Below are 23,395 nucleotides of genomic sequence, written 5' to 3'. Positions count from 1 at the left end.
ATGGTCCTACAGGGTGATAAGTGTTAGGATAGGGCTGAGGGATACACAGCAAGCACATTCATTTCTGTCAGATCAAGAAAAATCTATTTGATCATTTTTCTATAGCTGCAATATGTGTCGGTCATTGATGATGAACTTCTCTTATTTGCAGCTCTCTTTATTGATAGTTTGCTATTGTTGTTGTTGTTGCTGGTTAGCTGATTGCGTCAGGCCTTTGAGGTGTGTAAATCAATAAGATTTAGAGTATATTATTAAAATGCAATAACCCTCGGAGATGCTGTGATTGTAAATCTGAGGCTCTAAAAGGTGACATTTTGATGAAGCCTTTCCAGTAACACCGGGCATACAGTTATTGGGACAAGGTGCCAGTGCTCAGGGTCAACCTTAGTCATAGTCAGCCAATCCCACAAGTTTAACCCTTTACTGGCAGCGACTGGAATATTAAGATTATTTGGCGGCAGAAGGGGAAAGAGGAGTGCATCAATAAAGTGATATTGTGTTGTGTGTGTTATGAAATGTGTCGAGTTAGATTGAAGGTTAGATGCCAAGGCTCAGTTCAAAGCGTACATACTTTTTTATATATTGCAGTGTTTCTTTAATACTTCTTCTTGGCTCTACCAACACTTTAATCTTCAAAGGTTAACATTCTGGTTGGCTGACAAGATGAACTGTATGTCTACAGGCTACAGAGATTGTATTTTATTCTTCTTATTCTGATGATTTACTCTTTCCTTTCTTTCATTTTGTAATACAACAATTATCATTACAATGAAGGTGTAGGTGTAATTGGGGGGAATGCTTTGCATAAAAATGTACTTTTAGAAAGCAAATAGGTCATTAACCTCTGAAGTGTGCATTCACAGGGATAAAGCCAGATAATAGTGGCTGGGCAGAGAAGATATAGAGGGAGGGACCGATTCTCTCACTCTCTCTCTCTCTCTTTTCTCTCTCTCTCTCTGACTCTCTCTCTCCTCCACTCTCTCTCGGTTTGCGTGCCTCTCTCTGATCATTTCAAAGACAGATTGTCATTGTGATTGAACAGCAAGCAGAGAAAAACCATGGCATTACCAATGGAGGGTTAAGATTAAGATTACATAAAAAAAAAACAATTGTGAAAAGATCTTAATCATAAAGACCAGCAGAACGAGTGAAAGAGCCTTCGCAGAGAAGGGACTGACAGATTGAAAGAGGAAGGTGAGTAGTGATGCTTGCGAGTCTCTCTCTCTCTGTGTGTGTGTGTGTGTGCGTGCGTGCGTGCGTGTGTGTGTGTGTGTGTGTGTGAGACAGACAGACAGAGTATGTAGTATGTAGAGTATGTGTTTGCTGATCATCAAGTTTACATGCAGCAATGATATGAATAATATAATTTGGGACATCAACACTGAGACAAAACAAAGCTCTGTGCTGTCAAACTTTCATTCCTCTCTCCCTCTCTCTCCTGCTGTACTTCATCTCTTTGGCTGTCTCTGGCTTTGCTCTCTTAATCTGTGGGAGTGTATTATAATCTCTGCTCTCATTTTGGTCTGCATATGAGGAGTGGAAGAGAAAGCTGAATGTAAGGGAGAGAACATGTCACAAGTGTAGGCCTCCATTCTAGCTGAAATCATATGGAGATGATGCTTGCTAGCTGTCAGCATGATGCCCATGCTGGTTGGCATTTCTTTCCCCAGGAGATAACGATGCTTCCTCATTCTCCTAATTACTGTACACCCGGTTTGGTGTCACATTATTTCCCTTCCACTCTGTTTGCATGCTTTCAGTGGCTCTTTGAAGGTCCGGGAGCGGTCTCATCCCTCTGCATGGTGCTTTGGGTCGGTGCAGTCGGGTCAGTACATACATGGGAGTGAATGGCTCGCTTCTGGTTCGTCCCCTCCTCCATCCACCCGCTGTTCCGCTCCCACCTTTCCCCTGGAGCAGACCTGGTCGTCGCCACCTTCCTTTTTGTCACAGGTGACATTATTAGTGGTTTCAGGCGCTTCTTATCTTGGTAATTCAGAGGATGCTTCATGTAATTCTCAGGATCACTTTAGTAGAGGGAGATCATCCTGCCCTGACCTTTTTTTTTTTTTTTTTTTTTTTTACAAATAGGTGACACAGAGAGACAGAATATTTCAAATTGTGTCAAAAGATACACCAAATATGTTTTATGATAACAAATTGGAAGTACACTGTACATTATCAGAATTAACACTTTGCACATTGCTAGTTAAAACCAAGAACCTAAGGTCTATGGACACTGTGTGACTGATTAATGATTTGTTTTAGGTTATTGTATTTGTGATGGGGATACACAGCAAGACTTTTGCTTTGTTCCAGTCCATGAGTGTAAATATCTATCATCGATGTGTAAGATCCGACCAGGCATTTTCCTCTTGGCTTTTTGAAGGCAGTGCTGTCTGAATGCAAAACAGTGAAGGGTCAACTGAGCCAAAGCATGGTGCCGGATCACAGAGAATATTCTTCATTTGGCTTCACAGCATGGAGAGTTCTGGGAACTTGTCTGATTCAGTCCTGTGGATCCTAATCATTACCTCCACCGTCTGGTTTAAACAACAAAACAAAGGATCTATGAACAAACAGGACTCCGCTCCCCTCCGACAAGCTTGTCAATTCATCTTTGTTGGACTTTGTCTGGGCTGGTTATCTGAATATGGAGCAGCATGAGTGTTCAGGTAGACTGGAGAGCAGCGGGTTCGAGTCTACTGGGATGGAGGGGAAAATATTAGAGGAATCATTGATCCACCCCTAAGCATTCTGGTCTAGCCCTCGTGCACAATTGATATTTCTAGGATTAAAAGACCACCTGCCGTGATAGTGTTTTGTGACTGGAATTAATAAAATGATGTGCTCTCATAACCTTCAGTATTTTTTGCATTTCCCTCAGTACATCTAAGCCCTCCCCCACTCAAACATCTTTTCACTCCCTCCCTCTCTCTCTCCAGGTGTCACGTCAGTGTTGGGGAATGGCATGGTGCTGTTAGTCTACTGTAGGAAGAGGAAGAAACTCAGACCTCCAGAGCTCATGACCATCAACCTGGCTGTCTGCGATTTGGGCTTCAGCCTCTTGGGAGCGCCATTTCCCATTATTTCCAGGTATGGAAGGAGTCTCCCATTAAACTGGAGGAGGTGATATTGTGAGTAGACCACTGAAGTGAGGCATTGTCAGAGACAGAAGGTGATAATCCGTCCAGCTGGGGACTAAACCCTTCTCTCCCTTTGTCAGCCTGTGTCATGCCTGGGTGTTTGGGGAGACGGGGTGCCTCTGGTACGGCATGCAGGGCTTTGTGTTTGGCATCGCCTCTCTGCTCACCACCTGCCTCATCTCCCTGGACCGCTGTCTGAAGATCTGCTGCTTCAAATACGGCAAGTCTGAGATGTTCTGCTTACACTGGCGCACAGAGACCTGGACATACAACACACACGCACACACACACACACACACACTGCACCCCACCCCCAAACACATACACACACAGCTCACCCACCCAACACTGTGATAAATTGGACTATTTCTTGCTCCAAAGGCCACATGGCTTATTAGCTCAGAAATGGTCCAGACCTTGTTACTTATTTACAAAACAGCAGAAGTGGGGACTCAAGTCACATGACATGGACTCAAGTCAAACTCGAGTCACAAGTTTAATTGCTTGAGACTTGACTGGGTGCATGAAGAGAATACTTGAGACTTGACTCCACCAGACAACTGAATTTAAATTCTGTTTTCTGCATTTGTACGGAGTGATTGAATTTATCGAAGTTGAAACGGATTATAGAAATCAAACTCATAATGCACTTACCACGTTTTTATACTATTAAAACATTACTGCATTAAAACGTCCTAGATATTTTGTTTTCTTAAAGATATTAAATTGGTACTGGACTCTTGATTTGTTCTGACTTGACTTGGAAATTTACATTTAGACTTGGGATTGACTTGAGACTGACTTGGGACTGGAGCAAAGTTGGCTTGGTCACACCTCCGCAAAACAGTATTGTAATAATATCAGCTTGTTTTTTTATCAGGTTTCTGCTCTGTTTGAGACCTTTTCTCATTTTCTTACCCACATGTATTGATTTCAAGAATTGTTGATTTAAAGACTCATTTAGAGATTTCTTACACTAAAAGGTCAATAAATCTACTGATGCTTCAAGAAAAGGGTTGAGTGAATTCTCAAGAGGTAGAGTGCACATTACACTTACACCCTGAAGAACTGCACAGTCTGCATGAAAAGCCATGCTAAGGTCATTAAGTGGTTTACATGCTCCTTGTCTCTCCAGGTCAATGGATCGAGAGGCGGCATGTGTCTCTGTCCATAGGGCTGCTGTGGGTTTACACTTTGTTCTGGGCCTCCCTGCCTGCTTTTGGTTTTGGGAGCTACGGACCAGAGCCTTATGGAACCAGCTGCACCATCAACTGGTAATCCTCTGCTGACATCAAAAGACATCAAAACTATGAAATAACACAAATGGAATTATATATTAGTGACAAAAAAGTGTTAAACAAATCAAAACTATCATATATTTTAGATTCTTTAAAGTAGACACCCTTTGCTTTGATGGAAAGGCAAAGGCTTTGAAAAGAAATTCATACATAGGCATCAACTTCACTATTTATATTTGTCTAACAAACAAATTTCAAGCAGTTAAGCTTTTAGATCAAAATGGCTTTAAGATAATGAAAAACATAGTACATTCAATCAGGTGTGTCCAAACTTTTGATTGGTAGTGTACATGCACAAGTGTATGCAGACATGTGTCTGTGTTTGTGCATTTTCTGATTTAAAAAAAAAAGTGTGCTTAATGTATTTGCAGACAAACATGTCAGCAATAATCAGTCTGCTCCTCCCATTATTTTAAGGTGGAGAATGAGATCATCTCTGAATGACAGAGTCTACATCTTCCTGATCCTGATGCTGTGCTTTGGATTCCCTACACTCACCATGATCGCTTCATATTTGGCCATCCTGCTGACGGTGAGGGCAACTGCTGCCTCATGACACAAAATGGAGAGTCCATGATGCAGCAGGGACCTGGGGAGCTGCGTCTGTATTCCAGCATATTCTAGCATCTTATGTGCATGTAATTAATTTGTTGTAATGCATTAGTAACCCTGGCATAATGCATGTAAGGAGTTTTATATCTTGCTCTAGAATGTGTGCAGTAAAATGGTTGTGAATTCTGGTATAATTGCAAATAGTTCCTTTAACTGTTGCTTCTGTTCTTATAGGTCTATAAATCTAATCGCACCCTGGCCTCTATACCTTCCTCCTCTGTCAATCACACCAGCAAAGACCTAAGACTTACAAAGGTAGAGCCTGTATAGAGGATATGTGTTATGAGATGTGCTGCACATTACAAACTAAATGAATGACAGAGGTCTTGCAGAGAGAATAAAGTGTATGTCCGTTCCAGGTGGCTGCTGTGGTGTGCACCACCTTCCTCCTGGCCTGGACTCCCTATGCCACTGTGTCGCTCTACTCCGCCCTCATTCCCAGAGACGAGCAAGACGCAGAGGTGGAGGACCCCACTGTCATGGCCACAGGCTCCCCAGCCACTCCACAGATACTGGACATCCCCTCACTGCTCAACTGGACCGCCGCGGTTTATTACGGAAGCGTCCACTACAAGCCTGAGGAGCAGTGGAGGGATCTCTCCTCCAGCTCCGGCCCGACCCTCAGCTCATCCCTGGGCCAGGAGGGGGTGCCAGTGACACAGAGCAGCCAGCCGTTTTCCTGCCTGCCACCCATCGTCACCCTCATCCCTGCCATGTTCGCCAAATCACACTGCATGATTAACCCTTTCATCTACCAGATCATGAACAGGGAGTTCAGGGACAATGTCTATGAGATGCTGTTTGGCCGGGAGAAGGCAGAGAGGAGGAAAGCCCACGGGAGAGAGGGGAGCTCCGGTGAAAGTAAGGAGGCACTCTTCAACTTCACTAACTGTTCCTTAAGTTTGTCTTTTTCTTTGGTGAGGTTGAAAGAGCAGGTCCTGTTTTGGGTCTCTCACACGCAATAATTCACATTCATTGAGTGAGAAATACTTCCTTAAAGCCAAATAACTATCTGAAAAAAATATGATTTGATCATAACCAAAGTGCAGTTAGTGACAAGCTACCTCTCTCTTATTCTCTTCTTTCTCTTTTCTTCTTGTTGTTGTTGTTATCTCTCTCTCTTCTTTTCTCTAATCACCCAAAGGGAGCATCAGCCTGTCCTCCTGCAAGAGCTGGAGGAGGAGGAGGAGGAGCAACCCCATGGCCTTGTCTGTGCTGGAGCGAGGGAAGAAACAGGGGAACAGAGGGAGGAGTAAAAGAGAAAGAAGAGGCTCCACGAGAGACAACATCTCAGTGGGATGTGATGCTGTGATACTGGACTTTGCCTCCTTGGACACCCGGGTCAACATGGAGAGACACTCAGGGCCGGTGAAGGGAAAGAGACATAGAGAGTCAGTCTGCTCACTGTCTGAGATAGATAGATAGATATTGCACTATAGAAAAGGCCTGTAACATACACTGGTGTTAACCACAGCTGTGTTAGTTGTCAAGTAGGCTGTTTCTAATGTCCAATGTATGTCTTTTTTTGTTGATCAATAGTGTTTTTGTTTGTTATTTTATAGCTTAGTATGACAGTAGAGTTTTCATGTTGTGGCTTTTGTCTATTCATAGATAAAAATGTTTTGAAGGCAATATTAAAACTTGCCACTGGCCTGGTGTTTGGTTGTGGTTCAGCACAATTTAATAAAAACATTATTCCGGAATTTGAGAAAATTATTTATTTTGAGATTGTGTGACGGTTTGGCCTGTAGGCTTGGCTCTGTTCATTTCTCCTAATAAACCTGCATTATTCCGTGTTCAACACAATAACAAACTAATGACTCAACGAGGGGGTTACAGCCTGCAGACAGCAAAGAGTTAATGTAGCAGCGCTTCTCTAGTTGCGTATTTACGGTAGCTGTGCTCTTCAAATCCCGCAGCACTTGCTCCTGCCTGCGGTCACATCTTGTTGCCAGATAAGGAACTTCACTGTGGCGGCGACACTGGATTTCTCCTTTATTCATTAGTGCTCTGCATGAGTTTTTCTTCATTTAATTCCGTTGATTTTGCGAGACATCTCACCAAGCCGCAGATCCAGTGTTGTCGCGTTTGTTTTCGCATGCGCAGCCCGTTTGGAGACGCTTTTTGGTGTTTTGTTGCGGACCGCTAATGCGAGAGCACTTATCCATCCAGACGACGTTAAGACCTTCCAGCTTTAAGGATAAGATTCTTAATTAGAAACGGTTACGTAATCAGGTAAATACAGGTATTTTGCGCACACGTCTTTCTGGTACGCTTTCCACCCAAATATTATTTCGCCAGTCAGTGTATTCAGTTATATCAAGACAATTCCCGTCCGTGTTCATGCCAGATCTGCAGCGCTTTAGTTTTCCATACCATAGCATGAATCCTTTGTTGGGGGCCAACACGCATCTCCAACAGCATCAACAGCAGAGCCAAGTACCCAGCCACCCGGACTCCCCCTCAGGCCTCTTGTCCGACGCCGTTTTCGGTGGACCGGACCCAGCATCCTTTCTGCTGGGTGAGCAGCCCGGGTCGGGGCCTGATCTGCCTGGGCCTGACTTCACCGCACCCTCACAAACCTCACCGTACCTCCATCACAGCCACCATCAGCACCGCGCTGTGCACCCGCCTCCCGGAGCGATGGCTCTCAGAAATGACCTGGGATCCAACATCAGTGTCCTCAAAACCCTCAATCTGAGGTTCCGTTGCTTCCTGGCCAAAGTGCACGAATTAGAGCGAAGAAATAAGATTTTAGAGAAACAGCTGCAACAGGCGTTGGATGCCAACAAAGGTTGCCAGGGTGGATGCTGTGACAGCAGGGCGCATACCCAGGAAACAGGTGTGCAGACTGGATTCGTCGGAACAATACCACTAAGGCCCGGCTCCCTCCCGTTTCACAACACCAACAACTCTGCCAGGAGGCCTACAACACTGTTCACACCGCCGCTTACAACAACGCCCAGCAACAAAGCTGAAAACCCCAATTCAACACAACCAAATATCACTTCTAATCCGACCATCACCATCAGCCAGTCCAGTCCCTGTGTGGACTCCCCAGGCGGAGGCTCCGGCTTTAAAACCGTCTCCAACAGCAGCTGTGGCCCCGGGACCTCCACCAACCCTCCTCCCCGGTTCCTCCCCGGCACCATCTGGTCCTACAACCACACCCGCAAGTTCGGCCCCAGCGTGGAGCGTCTGACCAGCCCCGGTGTGTCCTGGATGCACCCGGATGGAGTTGGGGTCCAGATTGACACCATCACCCCGGAGATAAGAGCCTTGTATAATGTCCTGGCTAAAGTGAAGAGGGAAAGAGACGAGTATAAACGCAGGTAAATGACATCAAACCCTTTTATTATAGGCTACTTTACTGTAACTGTTGTCAAAAGGTCCACAACTTAGAATCGAATTGGCCTGTAGTTTACTAAAGCGGGTGTATTATCTTTGGAGGAGTGGCTGGAGCTATAAAGCAGAGTATAGTGTGTGAGACCAGCTGTCTCCAGCAGAAGCCGAGTCAGCAGAAAACCTCTCCATCCATCACCTCCAGCCTGACCCTGCCTCCTATCCAAGGCATGTCTGACCACAGTGGCAGATGGTGCTGCTAGAAATATATCACACATTAACACTCATAAATGCTAAATATAAAGAAGAATAAAGGTCAAAGCCTAGGGATATATAAAAACCCAACTATTCCCCTCGTAAATCATGAAGTTTCCCGGAAGTTGACTGACTCATGACTTAATTGGCTTGCAGGAATTTCTTGCATTAAACTGTGAAAGAAAACAGGCCATGTGTGAATGAGATGCAGAAGGAGATAAATCCACAAGTATGTCCTGTCATAGAAAATTGTTTTATGGAGTTTGGTGTGAAAGGACTTGGCCCCTGCCCCAGGACACTGAGTGGACATCACTAACTCTGAATTCCTTCATATTATGTCCAACTGAGCAGCCATGCATTCTTCAGAGAGGAGCTCCTGACCACAGGACAGTGGGCTCTTTGTGAACAAGGCATAGGGGAAAACCTAAGTGCTCTAGTGTGTGTGTGTGTGTGTGTGTGTGTGTGTGTGTGATCAGACATATGCTGTATATGGACTAGGGAGTGACTGGTTTGCTTCTCTCCTCTCCTCCAGAGTGTTTACATTCTAGCTCCGACACATGGGCCATGTGTTACAGCTGCCCTTTCTCACCCATTATTAACTTATGAACTAAAAATAGGTTTGATTCACCCTTTGATCCTTCTGGAATGGTTCTTGGCTCTAGTGTTTCCCAACTGGTTAGCAGAGCTTCGATCAGTTTAGCTCGGGCCGGTGGGAAAATTAAAAGTCTGTATCTCAAAGTCAACCCCACTCCTTCAGATTCAAGGTCTTGGAATTCCCATCTGAATCAAGTCAGTGTTCGTCTCCCTGATATCTGTCCGATTACCTGTAAAGTTGAAGATTTATAACAGTTTCCAGTTTAATAATGGAATCAATGTTGTTGCCCCCGTGAGTCATTTTCATATCTATTTGACAAATGCAACTATTGTCACTGTATGGTAGAGCATTAGGGAGATAAAACACACCTACAGAAAAAGAGAAATGACGTAAAATGCAAAGCTTGCGGTGCATTTCACGTTTTTTCTTTCGTTTTTTTTTACCTTGCTCCAGCCCATATACCCATCCCACTTTTGTTCTTTCAAGGACTACTTCTCTCTTTCCCCCATCCTCCCTTCATCCTCCCTCTGTCCCCTCCCTCTCTCAGTCTGCTCTGCTCAGTCCCGTCCACTCACCCCTTCCTCCCTGCTATCAGTCTGTCTCTCTATCCCTCCACTGTCAGCTTCTCTCTATTCTCCTTACCCCACAATCTATCCTCCCCTCTCTCTCTCTTTCTCTCTCGCACATATACACACACACCAACACACTCTCCCTCTCTCGCTCTCTCTGCCTAGTTCTTTCCCGTTGCGCATCCCTCTCTACACTCCACACAGTATCTGCAATGCAGCATACACTGCAAGCTGTAATTGCTGGATAGGGGGCCGGCTTGCAGAAGGAGCACTTCTCGTCTTTCTCCTCGCTCTCACCTTACTGATCAAGCAATCACTCCCTACGACAGCAAACTCCTGTTTTATGGCTTCATTTGTTTCAGATTCGGTATTCCTAAAGGTCTTGCTGTGCCGCAGCATTCTGCATTTCAAACAGCAATTATATAAGAGGCTACAGTCTCTGCAGTGAGTGGATTTCCCCTGAGCTTGTGTGTTAAGTCACTGAATCTGCCATCATATACTGTAGTTCTAACATGCCAAATGCACAGGCTTTTAAATGGATTAAAGCTCAGATTAATGGGCCAATCATCTCAGATGCACCATAAACACAATTCATCAAAACAATCAATCTATCGGTCAGTGAATCAGTCAGTTGTCACTCACTCATTCACTCACTCACTCACTCACTCACTCACTCACTCACTCACTCACCTCCAGCCCACCTTCTCAAATACTCAGTCACATACTGTAGCTAATCACTGGGCTAACTCATTCTATCTCTCTCTCTATCTATCTATCTATCTATCTATCTATCTATCTATCTATCATCTGTCTATATCAAATTATGATTAATTGACGATTGTTAATTTTAATGTTCATCTTTGTCTTGTAGATGGGAGGAGGAATACACTATGAGGGTGGATCTGCAACAGAAGATCGTGGACCTACAGGAGGTAATATTATGTATATGTGTGGTTGAGGGGGGCTTGCGTGTGTGTGTGTATTGGGCATTGTTTGCCCACTGAGCTGTATCAAAATGGGGCTGGAGGCCAACAGTGCGGTGTGTCTGAAGGCCTGACTCTTTACCTCAGTGGTGACAGCTTTGACATCAGCCTGAGTCACTGAAAATGGCCAAACTCAATTCTTGGGCGTGAAGCTTAACCAAAGGCTTAGCTAACCTAATAATAGCATACCATGTGTGTATTCCTGGCCTACCAACAGTGCAGTGATAGTGGTGAAATGGCATAGATGTAGCCCTTTATGATATTATGGAAAGGTGACACAGCTTAATTATAGCTGAGAGCTGTTCGGTATGAATGCCATTTGATTGGCAAACAGTAAGGTCTCTGATAGTGATCTAGTTTCCTCTGTGTAGCACGTATCGCCGCTGTTGGTTTAAATCCTGACGTGTAAAGCTGTTGCACGTCTTTGCAATTGGTTTCCTTTCTCTCTTCATCATTGGCCATCAAACAATAAAGAGCTTGTGGCTTATTCTCATTTAAAACATAATAGAAAACATCAATTTTGAGTGGGATATAGAGGTTTTTTTTATTAGATTCTGTCACCTCTTCTCAATTTGATTGCCATATTAGGGTTTCCTGATGTAGTCTCTGTATGAGCCCAAAGTTTTGTTGATTTCCTGTGTGTGTCTGTGTGTGTGTGTGTGTGTGTCTGTATGTGTGTGTGTGTGTGTGTGTGCGTGCGTGTGTACCACTGTCGGGAATCTACACCTGACCCAGTTTTGCAGGCAGCATCACATCAGCAGAAGACCACATGCAACAAAGCACCACTTAAGTCTCAAAAGGGCCTGGCCAATATTGTAATGCATATAAATAAATAAACAGAGATACAATCTGTAAGAGGGAATTACCTGATCATCAAACAAATCCAGAGCTGCCCAAAGGAGATTATGTGTTCAGGATTTACAGTGTTTTGATGTGTGTGCTAACTTAGTGTGGCTGCATTATTTTTGTTGATGACCTCTATTGGCACAATCTGATCTCTCATTTCCAGGAAAGATGGAGCTGTGACAGGATAAATGTGTGTGCATGTGTGTTTCTCATGGCTCCATTTGTGTCCGCAGGATTTGCAGGAGAGTGAAGGCTGTCAGGATGAGCTGGCTGTCAGAGTTCAGCAGCTGAAGGCAGAGCTGGTTCTCTTCAAAGGCCTCATGAGCAATGTGAGCACAGCACAGTGTGTGTGAATGTGAATACAGTGTGAATACAGTGATATACTAGCCATACATCCTCCTAGCTATGCATACTAACAGTAATTAACTGACCCTCTGCATCTCAATGGGAAGATCTTGGCACTAATATGCCTACTACTGTGGCTTGGGCTATGTTTCCCACATATACTACATTCAAATAAATATAATATTATTTGAATGTTCTAGTAATTATTAGAGTAATTGTAGGTACTCCTCTCAGTGGTAAGTTTCCTTCTCCCTTCCCTCTCTCTGTTCTCCACCATCCTCTTGGCAGAACTTGTCGGAGCTGGACAGTAAGATCCAGGAGAAGGCCATGAAGGTGGACATGGACATCTGCCGCAGGATCGACATCACCGCTCGCCTGTGTGACGTCGCCCAGCAGAGGAACTGTGAGGATGTCATCCAGATGTACCAGGTACGGGTCACAGCTGCCCAGTATATGAGTCATTTATCCTGTGAGTTCATGGCGGTCATCTGATCTTTAAGCCGAATCCTGAATATATCTCTGACTGAATCCTCAGGTTCCGAACACCCAGTCCTCCTTAAACTGTCGCCGGAAACAAACCCCTCTGTCTATCAATGGGAGCGAGTGTGACGAGCCCATCAGCACCTCTGAAAGCGACGGGGGCGGGCCTAAAGACGAGGAGCACTGCGGCTCATCGGCCAATCAGATCAATGAGGAGATGCAGAGGATGCTGAACCACCTGTGAGTGGCCAGACTTTGTGGATATGTGATGAGTCCAAGTATAATATAAGTGTGGATCAGTCCTGCACTTGGACTAATTGTGTGTATGTTTTGTGTGTGTGTGTGTGTGTGCATTTGTGTATGGGTGTTTGTCTACATGTATGTTTATTGCAGGCGGGAATGTGAGTTTGAGGATGACTGTGACAGTCTGGCCTGGGAGGAGACTGAAGAGACGCTGCTTCTCTGGGAGGACTTTCCAGGATGCACTCTGCCTCCTGACCCCACCCACCAGCCAGGAGAGGTAGGCTGAGGCCACAGTTGTCATTTTAATGCCATTTCTGGGCTCTGATCTCAAAGATTGGACTTTATTAGATCACATCGCTGTGTGTCCGCACATAGCCTGAAAATTCCTCTTAGGTGTCTCCTGTGGCTGTATTTATTTAAGTCTGCGTACACACTAGTTTTTGCAGCTCTTTGTCTTTACATTACTGATATGCAAAATGTATAATTTCCACAGTGTAAACCTGTCAGGATGACCACCTCCAAATCTGTTTTTTCAATGCGTTTGCAGCGTGAGCAAATTCAGATTTTTGTGCATGATTGGGTGATAAAAATCACATTGAAACAAGTGCAACCATAGTCATACAGACCAACACTGTTTGTATGTCTAATATTTACTATTACTCATCTTAACCATTCTGAAGCCAGCCCTCAGATGTACTGTATGTCTTATTCAGCCATTTCTGTGCAAAAGTCACACTGATAAAGTGTAATTTGTTTGATTAAACCATGTAATCAGGTGCTGCACCATTTTTATAACTTCTCATTAACACATTCTTTAGATGTAATGTATTTGCCAGTAGTGTCAGTTTAGATTTCAAGGAGGCTTTTAAAGTACTGATGTCATGAGCGGAGTCGGTGTGCGGAGCGAAAGGCTAATGGTGGTCAGCCAGGGTTTGGCCTCAGGCATTGACTGTCTGATTCAGCTGCATCACTCACAGCCCAGTCCACTGACCTTCACTGCTCTACACTGTCAGGGCCATTTCAGTGTATCGCTCTCTTAAAGCACACACACACTGCACACATACACACACACACACACACACACACAGACACAAACAGATGCAGTCTCCATCCAGTTGGTATTCAGTATGTTTGTTTCCAAGAAATGCATGTAGGTATTTGTTTTCAGTCACCGACTGTGTGGTATTTGAACCATCTGCTGTCCCTTCAAAGGGAGGAATTGCATTAGTCAGTGTAATTTGATTAGATTATAGAACAAAGCCAGCTGTGTTTTAACAGTAGTGTAAGTGTACTTACTTGGTGTCTGATTATGGGGCACTTGGCACACAAACACATGTTCTGTATACTGCTAAGTGTCCTTCCACTCTATTTCCTCCTTAGAGGAATGGCTGATAAACTCAATATACTTCCATCCAGTTATAAACCAACATGGAACAATGCATCTCTTTCACTCTCTCTCTTTCCATCTCATTCTCTCTCTCTCTTTCTCCAGCAGGAAGACTGTTTGGAAAAGGTGATTAACGACACAGAATGTCTTTTCAAGTCTCGGGAGAAGGAATACCAAGAGACAATTGACCAGATTGAGGTGAGACTTACATGCAGTGTGTGTGTGTGTGTGTGTTTGTACGTGCTTCTAGTTGAACGTGCATGTTTGTGTTGGCGTGCATCAACAGTATATGTGTGTGCATATCTCCAATTGCATGTTTCTGACTGCAGCTGGAGTTGGCCACAGCTAAGAGCGACATGAACCGGCACCTGCATGAGTACATGGAGATGTGCTCAATGAAGAGAGGACTGGACGTTCAGATGGAGACCTGCAGGAGGCTCATCACACAGAGCGGAGACAGGTACGCACACACACACGCACACACACACACACACAGTATCTTTCTTACAGTCTAGTTATGAATTTATCTATCTGTCTCTGTGTCTGTCGAACTGTTTTTCTTGTTCCAGAAATCCTAATTAGCAGAAAAAAAAATATACATTGGACCACAACAACAAAAAAGCCCCAAAAATTAAATAAAATCTCCCACACCTACCGCTCCCTGCACCAGCACAGACATATCCATAAAAATACCAAAAGAACAAAGGGGCAACACATGCAGTATCTGTTACTTTCTCGCTTGTTAATCCTGTTCCCCATCTCCTATTTCTGTTTCTGTCTTGTTTTGGCAGTAACTCTGCTGTGCCTGGGTCTAGTGAGGAGTGTGACCAGAGAGAGAGCGAGAAGACTTCAGCCTCTCCTCCACCTCCTCCTCCTCCTCCTCCACCTCCTTCCGCTGGCGCAGCCAGATCTTGACCCCTCCTCAGTCCAGCAGGGAAGGAGAGTGTTGTCATGTGACCTGCACTGCATTCAGCTACAGCACCACACCAACGCAATACACCTAACTACGGCAACACCATGTTTACATTAACCTATAGATTTACTGATCCATATCTTTTTTCTTTCTGCTGTCCGTGGAAATCAACTTTGGTCTGACGGTTTGTTGAGAAGACTTTGAACATAGAAATTGTGTAGCGGAGGTGAATTATTATTATTATTATTATTATTACTATTCCATGCAAATGTCACTGCCCTTTTGGGGGAAGAGGTCTTCTTACAGTTGTATTGTCTTGTATGAGACAGTAGTAGTTGAGAGAGTGTGTTGGTGTTTTATATGGTGGATTATATTGATGTGAAGAAGGTGTGGGAGGTTGATGATCCTGGATTGACTGTAAGTGATGGGGCATTGGCCTTGTGATGCGGTGGGACAATACAGTGCTGTAGGCTACAGGGACTCAACACATCCTGTACTAACACTCGTTAACTTGCGCATCTCAGGCTTTGTAGCGTATAACTGCTGTGTGTCGTATCACTGTCAGTGCTTACAGCGCCTTGAAGCCACTGGAACTTCACAGAAGCTGCTCCAATCAAATTCCCAGTCCCATAATTTTGCCGAAATTTACATTCTACCAACGGACGAACAAAAAAATAGGCGCAGCATAGCTGGAATCTAATAGTGCTTTGGTCTATTATGTAATGTTTGTCCTGAAGTTGATACAGCAAGCAGTGTGTTGATGAATTTTGATTGTATAAGTCATTTATTGGCACCTCTGAGTCTAATAGGATGTTATGATTTAGATTTTTACTGCCTTACCTACAGATACAGAGCTTGTTTTGTATCGGTATCATAACGTCAAGTCAAATCATGGACAAAGCAAATTTTAAGCCATAATTACATCAAAACATCTGCGCTTCAATAAGCAAAACATAAAAAAAGGAAATTATAGAAATAACCAAAATATGAAGAAACACAATCACAGGAACAGCTGTCCTGTGTCAGCTGTGTGTGATTTGGAACTGCAGGTCTGAACGCCAACATGCTTGCCTCCCTTTTGACATTGTTGAGATTGTCAGGTGTAATGTTGAAAAGAAAATGCTTTTTGGTCTGTCATGGTGACAGTATGCTGTGGTCCTGTTCAATTGTTTATCTGTTGTGAATTACCTGGAATCAAGTGCAATTTAAAGGAAAAATCCACCCTAAAACAGCTATTGGCAATGTATCTTGCATTTCTTGGCTCATTTTGTTGTTTAGTAGTCTGTTTTTCTTATTGTAACTGGCCAAAATATCTCATCCCGTCAAGATATTTCCAGTGCAGCTACATGGAGTTTAATAGGAATTTAATTTTCAACTCTAAAAAATCAATGGTCAGGTTTTAGTGTCAGTCCCCCGATGTTCAACAATCATACAGGGAGAAATCCATCTAGAAGAGGCAGAGATATTGATTCCTCCACCCACAGTAGCCTCAATAGACCAGAATGCAATGCAGCCACAAGACATGTTGTGTTTTGAGTAAGGGACGTGACTCTCTTTCTCTGGACTGGGAAATCTCTTGTTATCATGCTTTCCACCTACACAAAAAAACAGGCATGATGTCAGCTTGATATTGGATATAAGATACTGGGTGGATAATTGCTTCTCCACCTTCATTAACTTATAAAGCAAATGAGTAAAAGCATACTGATGAATATAATTGTGATTACTGGAAGAGGAAGAACAATTTACCTATTTGCTTTACAAGTTATTGAAGGTGGAAAAACAAGTATCCACTGGATATATTCAATATCCACTACAAAGCTAACTTTACTTGTCACGTAACACCAAAAGCTGTTCAGTTCATGCACGTTCTCTGGGGTTGTTGAAAGTCATTCTGGGAAATTTAGGAAATCAGTAACTGAAGAAGAAGTAGACAAGGCAGGTTGAGGGAAAGTGGGTACAACAAAAAAGAAAATTCTGACACTTCACTACAAAATAACTCCTGGAATGCACTGAACATGACAGATGGATGATATAGTGTAAGAGTATCTGAGGGTGGTGTTTTCCTTTAATGGTGCTTAAGTACCAGGGGATGGCAGGTAAACAGTTGATGTTGTGAGTAGACAAGGTCAGAGGGAAGCATGCTTGTTTTTAGTTTGGAACGCAGCCGTAGTCTCCGTCTGCCCTCGGAGCCGTGAGAATAGTGTAAATATGTACTCTCTTGAAGCTGATCTGGAGTCAGCATTGGGGCCTTGCTCCGCTCTCTGTGTCTCACTGTCACTGACACAGAGAGAGGGAAAGATATGATAAAGGGCATTGACACCCAAGTGTCATATGTAGGATGTTAATCAGTTATATTTTCAGCAATAACGCTTAGAGAGAAGACCGGTACCGAGCTCTGCTGTTTGAGCAGAGCTGGACAGCTGAGCAGGATCAGTTTAGATTACATTAAGGATAGATGCACAGATTAAGAATGAAAAGATGGTTATGAAATAATTAAGTTAGCCGTTGAGTGCCAAACTAAATGAACATAAGCAGTTTGTGAATTAACAGAGAATTGCTGAAAAAAAATCGATGACTAAATAGTGCTGCCGAAGCGACTTCACCAACGGTGCTTGATGTATATAAACCTATTTTTGAGCTTGTAAACATTTGCACTTACAAAGGAAGAGCAAAGCAAAAATGTATATTAAACAATCAGCATTAATACTTGTATAACATGTAACAAAAAATGTTAACACGTTAAAATGTTTAACTATATTTCTTCTATTCAGATTTCCTCATCTCTTACATGTTGCAGGGGGAATAGAATGATACATTAACATGGACATATACCTCATTTTTACTTCAGCAATTTTTCTTGTGCACATCTAACATATTGATGCTTTATTTACATTAGCCATGGACTTTAACTCAGTTACATCACTGCAGTACCACATATACTATCATACAGCTGGAAAACAGAACACTTGATATCATTGATAGGAAAACCAACACTATTATCCAATACTATTGTCTAAATGTAATCCTGGCCATAGTTTCTTCTATGTGGTTGAACCAGGTGAATTGTACTTGTATTACAGCTATTCACACTTCAATGCTCCGTTTCAATAATAAAGCGATGAGGACAAACAGATTTGAAGCTTACATAAAATGACGTGCATGTGTGGTACTAGGAATTGGTTGAATGCTGATCCTAATCTTTTGCTTGTGATTGAATAGAAGGAGGATGCCAGAGATATATTGTGTGAGAAATACAACACACCCTTTCCCTTTGTATAGTTTTATTTTATTTTCACGCACTGAGTGAGTCTCTATGTATGCATGTGCCAGTGTGTATGTTTTTGGGCGTTCTGTATAAAGTGAGTGTTTTTAAAAAGACTTTTGCTACGGCAGCTGCACAACATGAAGAAGTCAGAAACATAAAGTATCCAATTGTTATCGTCTTTACCTTTATTACTAGGTATCGTTGGGGAAGTAAACAAAAATTTGACAATAATGGCCTCAAAAAACTGTAAATATTTAAATAAATAATTGAGGGTTTTTTTCAGTAGGACACTTTCTTCACGAGTGCATGTAGTTGCTAAGTAAAGTCATTTTAAAAACAACTCAAATGTAAAAAAAAATATTGAAATGCAAATGCTTTAGCAAAAATGACTGTATGATGGCTTTGATGATAATAATATGTGTCAAGGAAATAGCTTTGGATATATTTATGTTTAAAGACTGCAATTCAAGTATGTCCACAGTCACACACCATGTGCATAACCTCAAAAGGAGTCTGCAAGAGCTTTGAATTAAGATAGAACGACTTGATCGGTCCATTTAGCTTTTCACTGGAAATCGTGGTGGATAAGGGCCAAAAAAGTGTCGTCGTTTCATTTTACTTCTCCATATCTCTGCAGAAGAAAGAGAAAGCCTTATCTCTAAATACTTTTAATGTAGAAATGTAATGTTTTGTGCCACACAACAATTTGACTGTAAGCTCTCGTGTTCATTACAGTGACTGAGTGCTTTGTGTGTGTGTGACTAGACTGCAGCTTTAAACGTCAAAGCAAAGCCGGTTCAGCTAAAGCTTCACTGCAGAGCTCTGTAATGTGTCAAGGGAGATGGAAAGAATAAAAGATGCAGCTGAGCAACAAGATTACGTGTAATTAATTGGGTTACTTTATTATGGGTTTTTTTCCCTCATACCCATGCATACAACACACAAAAATGTTTACAGGACAGGTTGAAACTTTGTAAAAGTTAAAAATATGGCTGCAAGAAGCGTGCCACTAGTCTAAACTATTATTAGTAAACTTAAAAGAGTCTATTAAATGAACATTAGGTTCCATTTTACTCTAACCTCTATTTTTACTGAAGAGAATTGGGTTTGCAATTATTTTCATGTGTAGTAAATGTATTAAAATCTAAATATGATAGCAAATAATGGACTGGGGATTCTTTGTTATCAGACAACCTTGTGAAAATCAAAACAGCAACTGTCACTATTGAAAAGATTTTATCTCAACAGTCAACAACACAGAATAACTCTTTGCTTCTCTCTTTTTAAGTCTTAGACTTTGCACGGAAAGTGATGAGGCTTCGGTACAGAAATGTTAGTCAGAGCGCTGATGGGGCTGCATGAGAAACAGTCGAAGTTGTAAACAGGACAGAGCAGAACGGGTAGAACGTAGTGGGCGGGAGAGACAGGAAGACAGGAAGATGTAACAGGTAAGGAAATAATGACACAGAAGATGGGTAGAGAAGAGAGAAGATAGACAGAGAGAAAGAAAGAGAGCGAGAGGCACACCTTGAGGAAGTTGGTTGACAAAATAAGGGGAGAAAAATAGGTGCATCTTTTCTGAAGGTAAAAAACATTTTAATTTTTGTTAGATTTTAATGTCTCACCCTAAGAATACCTATTTAATGATATAAGCAAGTTTTGTGGTGCTCACAAAACTTGCACTGCCTTTCACAGTGTTGTCTGTAGCTGACTAGAGGACATCTGCCATTCAGACATATTATTGACGTTTTTTAAATACTTCTTCATAGGATGGGAGTGATGCAATGCTTTGTGGCTGTCCTGATGTTCTCTGCACAGTTGGGGCTCACCTCTCCCGTGGTAACCATTTCCCTCCTCACTTTATCTGCCTAACTCATCGTATAATCCACTGTAAAACCTCTTGTCATTTGATTTTTAAAGTATAAGAAATAACACTCACTGTCAAAGCTATACACACTAAAATTAATATTTGACATGACCCGTATGATGAGTTAGACAAGGCTTTGTGGTGGTGTTGTAGTGGTGTTTAGCTAGCTGTGTCCATGTGTTAACAGACACAGGGGAGCCAGAATGACAATGTGGATGACGGACCGTGTAGATGGTGTCCGCCAGGTAAGAAAAATATGCAAATTTTCCCCTTGGGTGGGCTTTTTTTTTATTCCTATATTTCCCCCTGTTTTTCTCCCTCTGTCTGCTCATCATCTGACTTTGACTCACTCTTCTCATTGTTTTTATCATCTCAATCAGCAGTGATTAATGTTTGGAAAGAAGTGTGACTAAAAACACTGCGACATATCTTTCTCTTTCTGTCTGTCTTTCTCTCTGCCTGTCTTGATGAAAAATGACGCATAGTGCACGCACAGCTCTCTCTCTGTCGTATGACCACATCCTTCATTAATATGCACTCTGGGCCAACAGTCTCTCTCTGCTCTCCCTGTCACCCTGTTGTTCTCCGCTCAGCCACTGCACTGCCAACAGTTCACCACGCCGCCCATTCGTCATTCTTTCCGTTCCTTTCTTTCCTTCAGGTGAGTACGAGTCGTCTTGTGGTGAGTGTAAGCCCTGTCCCAGCGGCACCTACACATCTGTCTGGAACCGTGAACCCAGCTGCCTCTACTGCTTCAGAGACTGTAGATCTGGTAAAGCCACTCTCCTGCCATTACTTCTACTATCTAGTTGACAATTTCATCACTCCCTGTCAGAATTATGATGATAACAGTCATCTTCCATAAACTACATTTCTATAAATGAGCTGTGCCAGTGCTTACACTCACCAGAGGACTCTGTTTTTGCTCTGTCTGTCTCAGGTTATCATCTGGAAGTGGTTCAGAACTGCACCAGTACAACCAACGTCAGGTGTCGCTGTGAGGCCGGTTTCAGGTGCACCGACACTGACAAACGCTCACAAAACTGCAAATACTGCGTCAAGATCCGTGTGACAACCACAACCGGTAAATACTGAGCAGTGGCATGTTTTTACAATTTCAACCATTTCAAACACACAATGGGGCCTCATGGAAGACAAAATAATCCTTTGACATAAGAAAATGTTCAAAAATGATGCCAAGGGCTTTGCAGTACTTGTGTTAAGGGGCCCAGTAGAGAAGTCCAGATTGCATACTGTGCTGTTGGTGGTGCTGATATTTCAGTGTTAGGTGGCAATGGGAGGGGGGAAGAGGGGAAAAGAGGAAAACGGATCGTCATGACACAAGACTCACCCTGAGCTCTCCATAGCTACTTAACAGAGCAGATTATGGCCATCAACTTTTCTTTTGTCCATTTAATGGCGTGGTGTTAGTTTTTTTGTTCTTCTGTGTTCCAGTGGCACCGGCTGTGACCTCAGGCCATATTAACCAGACTCAAGCTTCCTCAGGACACAGCAGCACTTCCACCACATCCTGCCGCTTTCCCTAGTGAGTCTTACACTTCTGCAGTGAAACAATAAACACCTCACAGACTGGAGACGCAAAATCTGGATCATTTGAAATTAACTAATATGAGATTGGGATTATTTCAGCATCTGGTATTACAGATATTTTAGTCTAGTCTCATAAGTGGTACTTAATGATGTACTTAAAATGTGTCAGTGTATTTATTTAAGACCTCACTCTTATCTTACACAGCTGTGGCTCTCCGCTTGTTGCTCCAGAAAGAAATGCAACAAGTCGCAACAATGGTGAGTGTGTGTGTGTTTAATTGATATTCACTGTTTTAAAACAGTGAGTCAGTTGGTTAGAAATTCCAGTGATGTTGAGATTTTCCACTCTCTCTCAGACAAGACGAGCAGAGAGCTGGCAGCCATCTTGTGTCCAGTGGTGGCCATCGGGTGCATCGCCCTGGTGATCCTGTTTTGTTTCCGTCGCCCAGGAGATGAAACATGTTTCAAGCTAGGTGAGATGGTGTTTACATCTCTCCAGGACAGGTTCAGTTTCCAGTGACTCAGCTGTTTGATCGATAGCAGCCTTGAACACTTAAAAGTGCTCAACGGGAAACAATAAAGAAATCACTTAAGGCCTCTAAGTTGTGTGATTAGGGATTTGTCATGAGCAAAATGTTTAAGAACAATGTTATCTAACTCATATACACTATGATTCATCATTGATGAAAAAGTGCAATTAGTATGAAGAAAATTGTTTATTTTCTATCATTCATTAATTTCATCTTCTGTTTTCCAGCTATTGTAAAGCTGTGTAATGAGGTAAGTGGCTAATTTCAAGGTTTTTAGTGCAAATTCGATTTACAGATCTGGTTTTGTTTCTCTCACGTTTCCCCCAAACTGATTGATGTGCTCTTCTTTAGGGAGGGAGAGATGCTTCATCTCACAAAGCTAAGGAGCCAACTCACCAATACCCCAGAGACCCATCTAGTCCTCTTGCACAAGCCACTCTGGGTACTGATGAATGAAATGAAGATATTTTTTTTATGTGAAATATCTTTACTCTTAAGAAAATAAAACAAACTGTAAAGATGCAGCTGTCTGTTATGAGTTTGACTTGAGATGTGATCAGTTGTCCTAATCTATATATGGCAGTGCAAAACTACAGGTCAGTTTGTGTGAATTTTCTTTATTTACACCCTTTTGTCTATTAATGTCTCTCTCAGGTCAAGTCCATGTCCACAATCCAGGGACGGTCATCTTTAGCTTGCTCAGTCAGTTTACTGGCCAAGCTGATCTGACGGCCAGACAGGGGGAGAAGACGAGAAAGACAGCGAGCAATGAAGAAGAAGAAGAAGAAGAAGAAGAAGAAGAAGAAGAAAGAGACTGTCCTGTGTTTCACCCCACGCCGTCTCCCTCCGTTCACCTGTCTGAGGAGGAGAGGAACAGAGAGGTGGACAGAGTATTCTTCCCCTCTCAGGAGCAGGGGAAGGACTGCCACATGTCCAAAGAGGAGGCGCTATGATGCATGATAACAATCCCAGGAGATTTGTGTAAGTGGCTGTGACCACTGATGATCTAGACCTATCCTAAAAGCATTCTCTCAATGGAAGGAATCGTAAAACATCCACAAATGAGTGTGGAAGAGATTTAGCATCTTCATCTTCCTCTGGCAAGCTGTGGAAGGATCACAGCACTCTACAGTGACACCGTCTCTACAGGAGCTGGGGAAACTCATGG

At 42.8% G+C, this 23,395-nt stretch overlaps 3 protein-coding genes across 3 annotated transcripts; all 3 read left to right on the top strand.

The window, feature by feature from the left end:
• The first annotated feature begins 1,829 nt into the window (after positions 1 to 1,829).
• On the top strand, positions 1,830 to 6,653 carry opn9 (opsin 9). Its single transcript, XM_071515975.1, has 8 exons — positions 1,830 to 1,950; positions 2,943 to 3,093; positions 3,224 to 3,363; positions 4,279 to 4,417; positions 4,859 to 4,973; positions 5,228 to 5,308; positions 5,413 to 5,914; positions 6,198 to 6,653. Exons 1-8 carry the CDS (start codon positions 1,848 to 1,850, stop codon positions 6,476 to 6,478), a joined length of 1,512 nt encoding a protein of 503 aa, XP_071372076.1. The 5' UTR covers positions 1,830 to 1,847; the 3' UTR covers positions 6,479 to 6,653.
• Positions 6,654 to 7,396: 743 nt separating this feature from the next.
• Positions 7,397 to 15,816, top strand: iffo1b (intermediate filament family orphan 1b). Its single transcript, XM_071516083.1, has 9 exons — positions 7,397 to 8,385; positions 10,686 to 10,746; positions 11,877 to 11,972; positions 12,277 to 12,417; positions 12,524 to 12,708; positions 12,862 to 12,988; positions 14,204 to 14,296; positions 14,428 to 14,558; positions 14,890 to 15,816. The coding sequence occupies exons 1-9, from the start codon at positions 7,397 to 7,399 to the stop codon at positions 15,011 to 15,013; spliced, it is 1,947 nt and encodes a 648-aa protein (XP_071372184.1). The 3' UTR covers positions 15,014 to 15,816.
• A 3,923-nt stretch (positions 15,817 to 19,739) lies between these two features.
• Positions 19,740 to 23,190, top strand: LOC139641616 (uncharacterized). Its single transcript, XM_071516109.1, has 11 exons — positions 19,740 to 19,863; positions 20,049 to 20,118; positions 20,334 to 20,391; positions 20,808 to 20,918; positions 21,087 to 21,230; positions 21,602 to 21,692; positions 21,903 to 21,955; positions 22,054 to 22,170; positions 22,455 to 22,477; positions 22,579 to 22,669; positions 22,882 to 23,190. Exons 2-11 carry the CDS (start codon positions 20,050 to 20,052, stop codon positions 23,178 to 23,180), a joined length of 1,056 nt encoding a protein of 351 aa, XP_071372210.1. The 5' UTR covers positions 19,740 to 19,863; position 20,049; the 3' UTR covers positions 23,181 to 23,190.
• Positions 23,191 to 23,395: the final 205 nt, after the last annotated feature.

Source organism: Centroberyx affinis, unplaced genomic scaffold, assembly GCF_046629955.1.
Source record: "Centroberyx affinis isolate AG114_WGS23_722 - 3 ecotype Tasmania unplaced genomic scaffold, CSIRO-AGI_Caff_v1 ptg000035l_1, whole genome shotgun sequence".
Classification (NCBI taxonomy): domain Eukaryota; kingdom Metazoa; phylum Chordata; class Actinopteri; order Beryciformes; family Berycidae; genus Centroberyx; species Centroberyx affinis.
The sequence above is the reverse complement of the archived record's forward strand: the minus strand, read 5'-3'. Positions and strand labels throughout refer to the sequence as shown.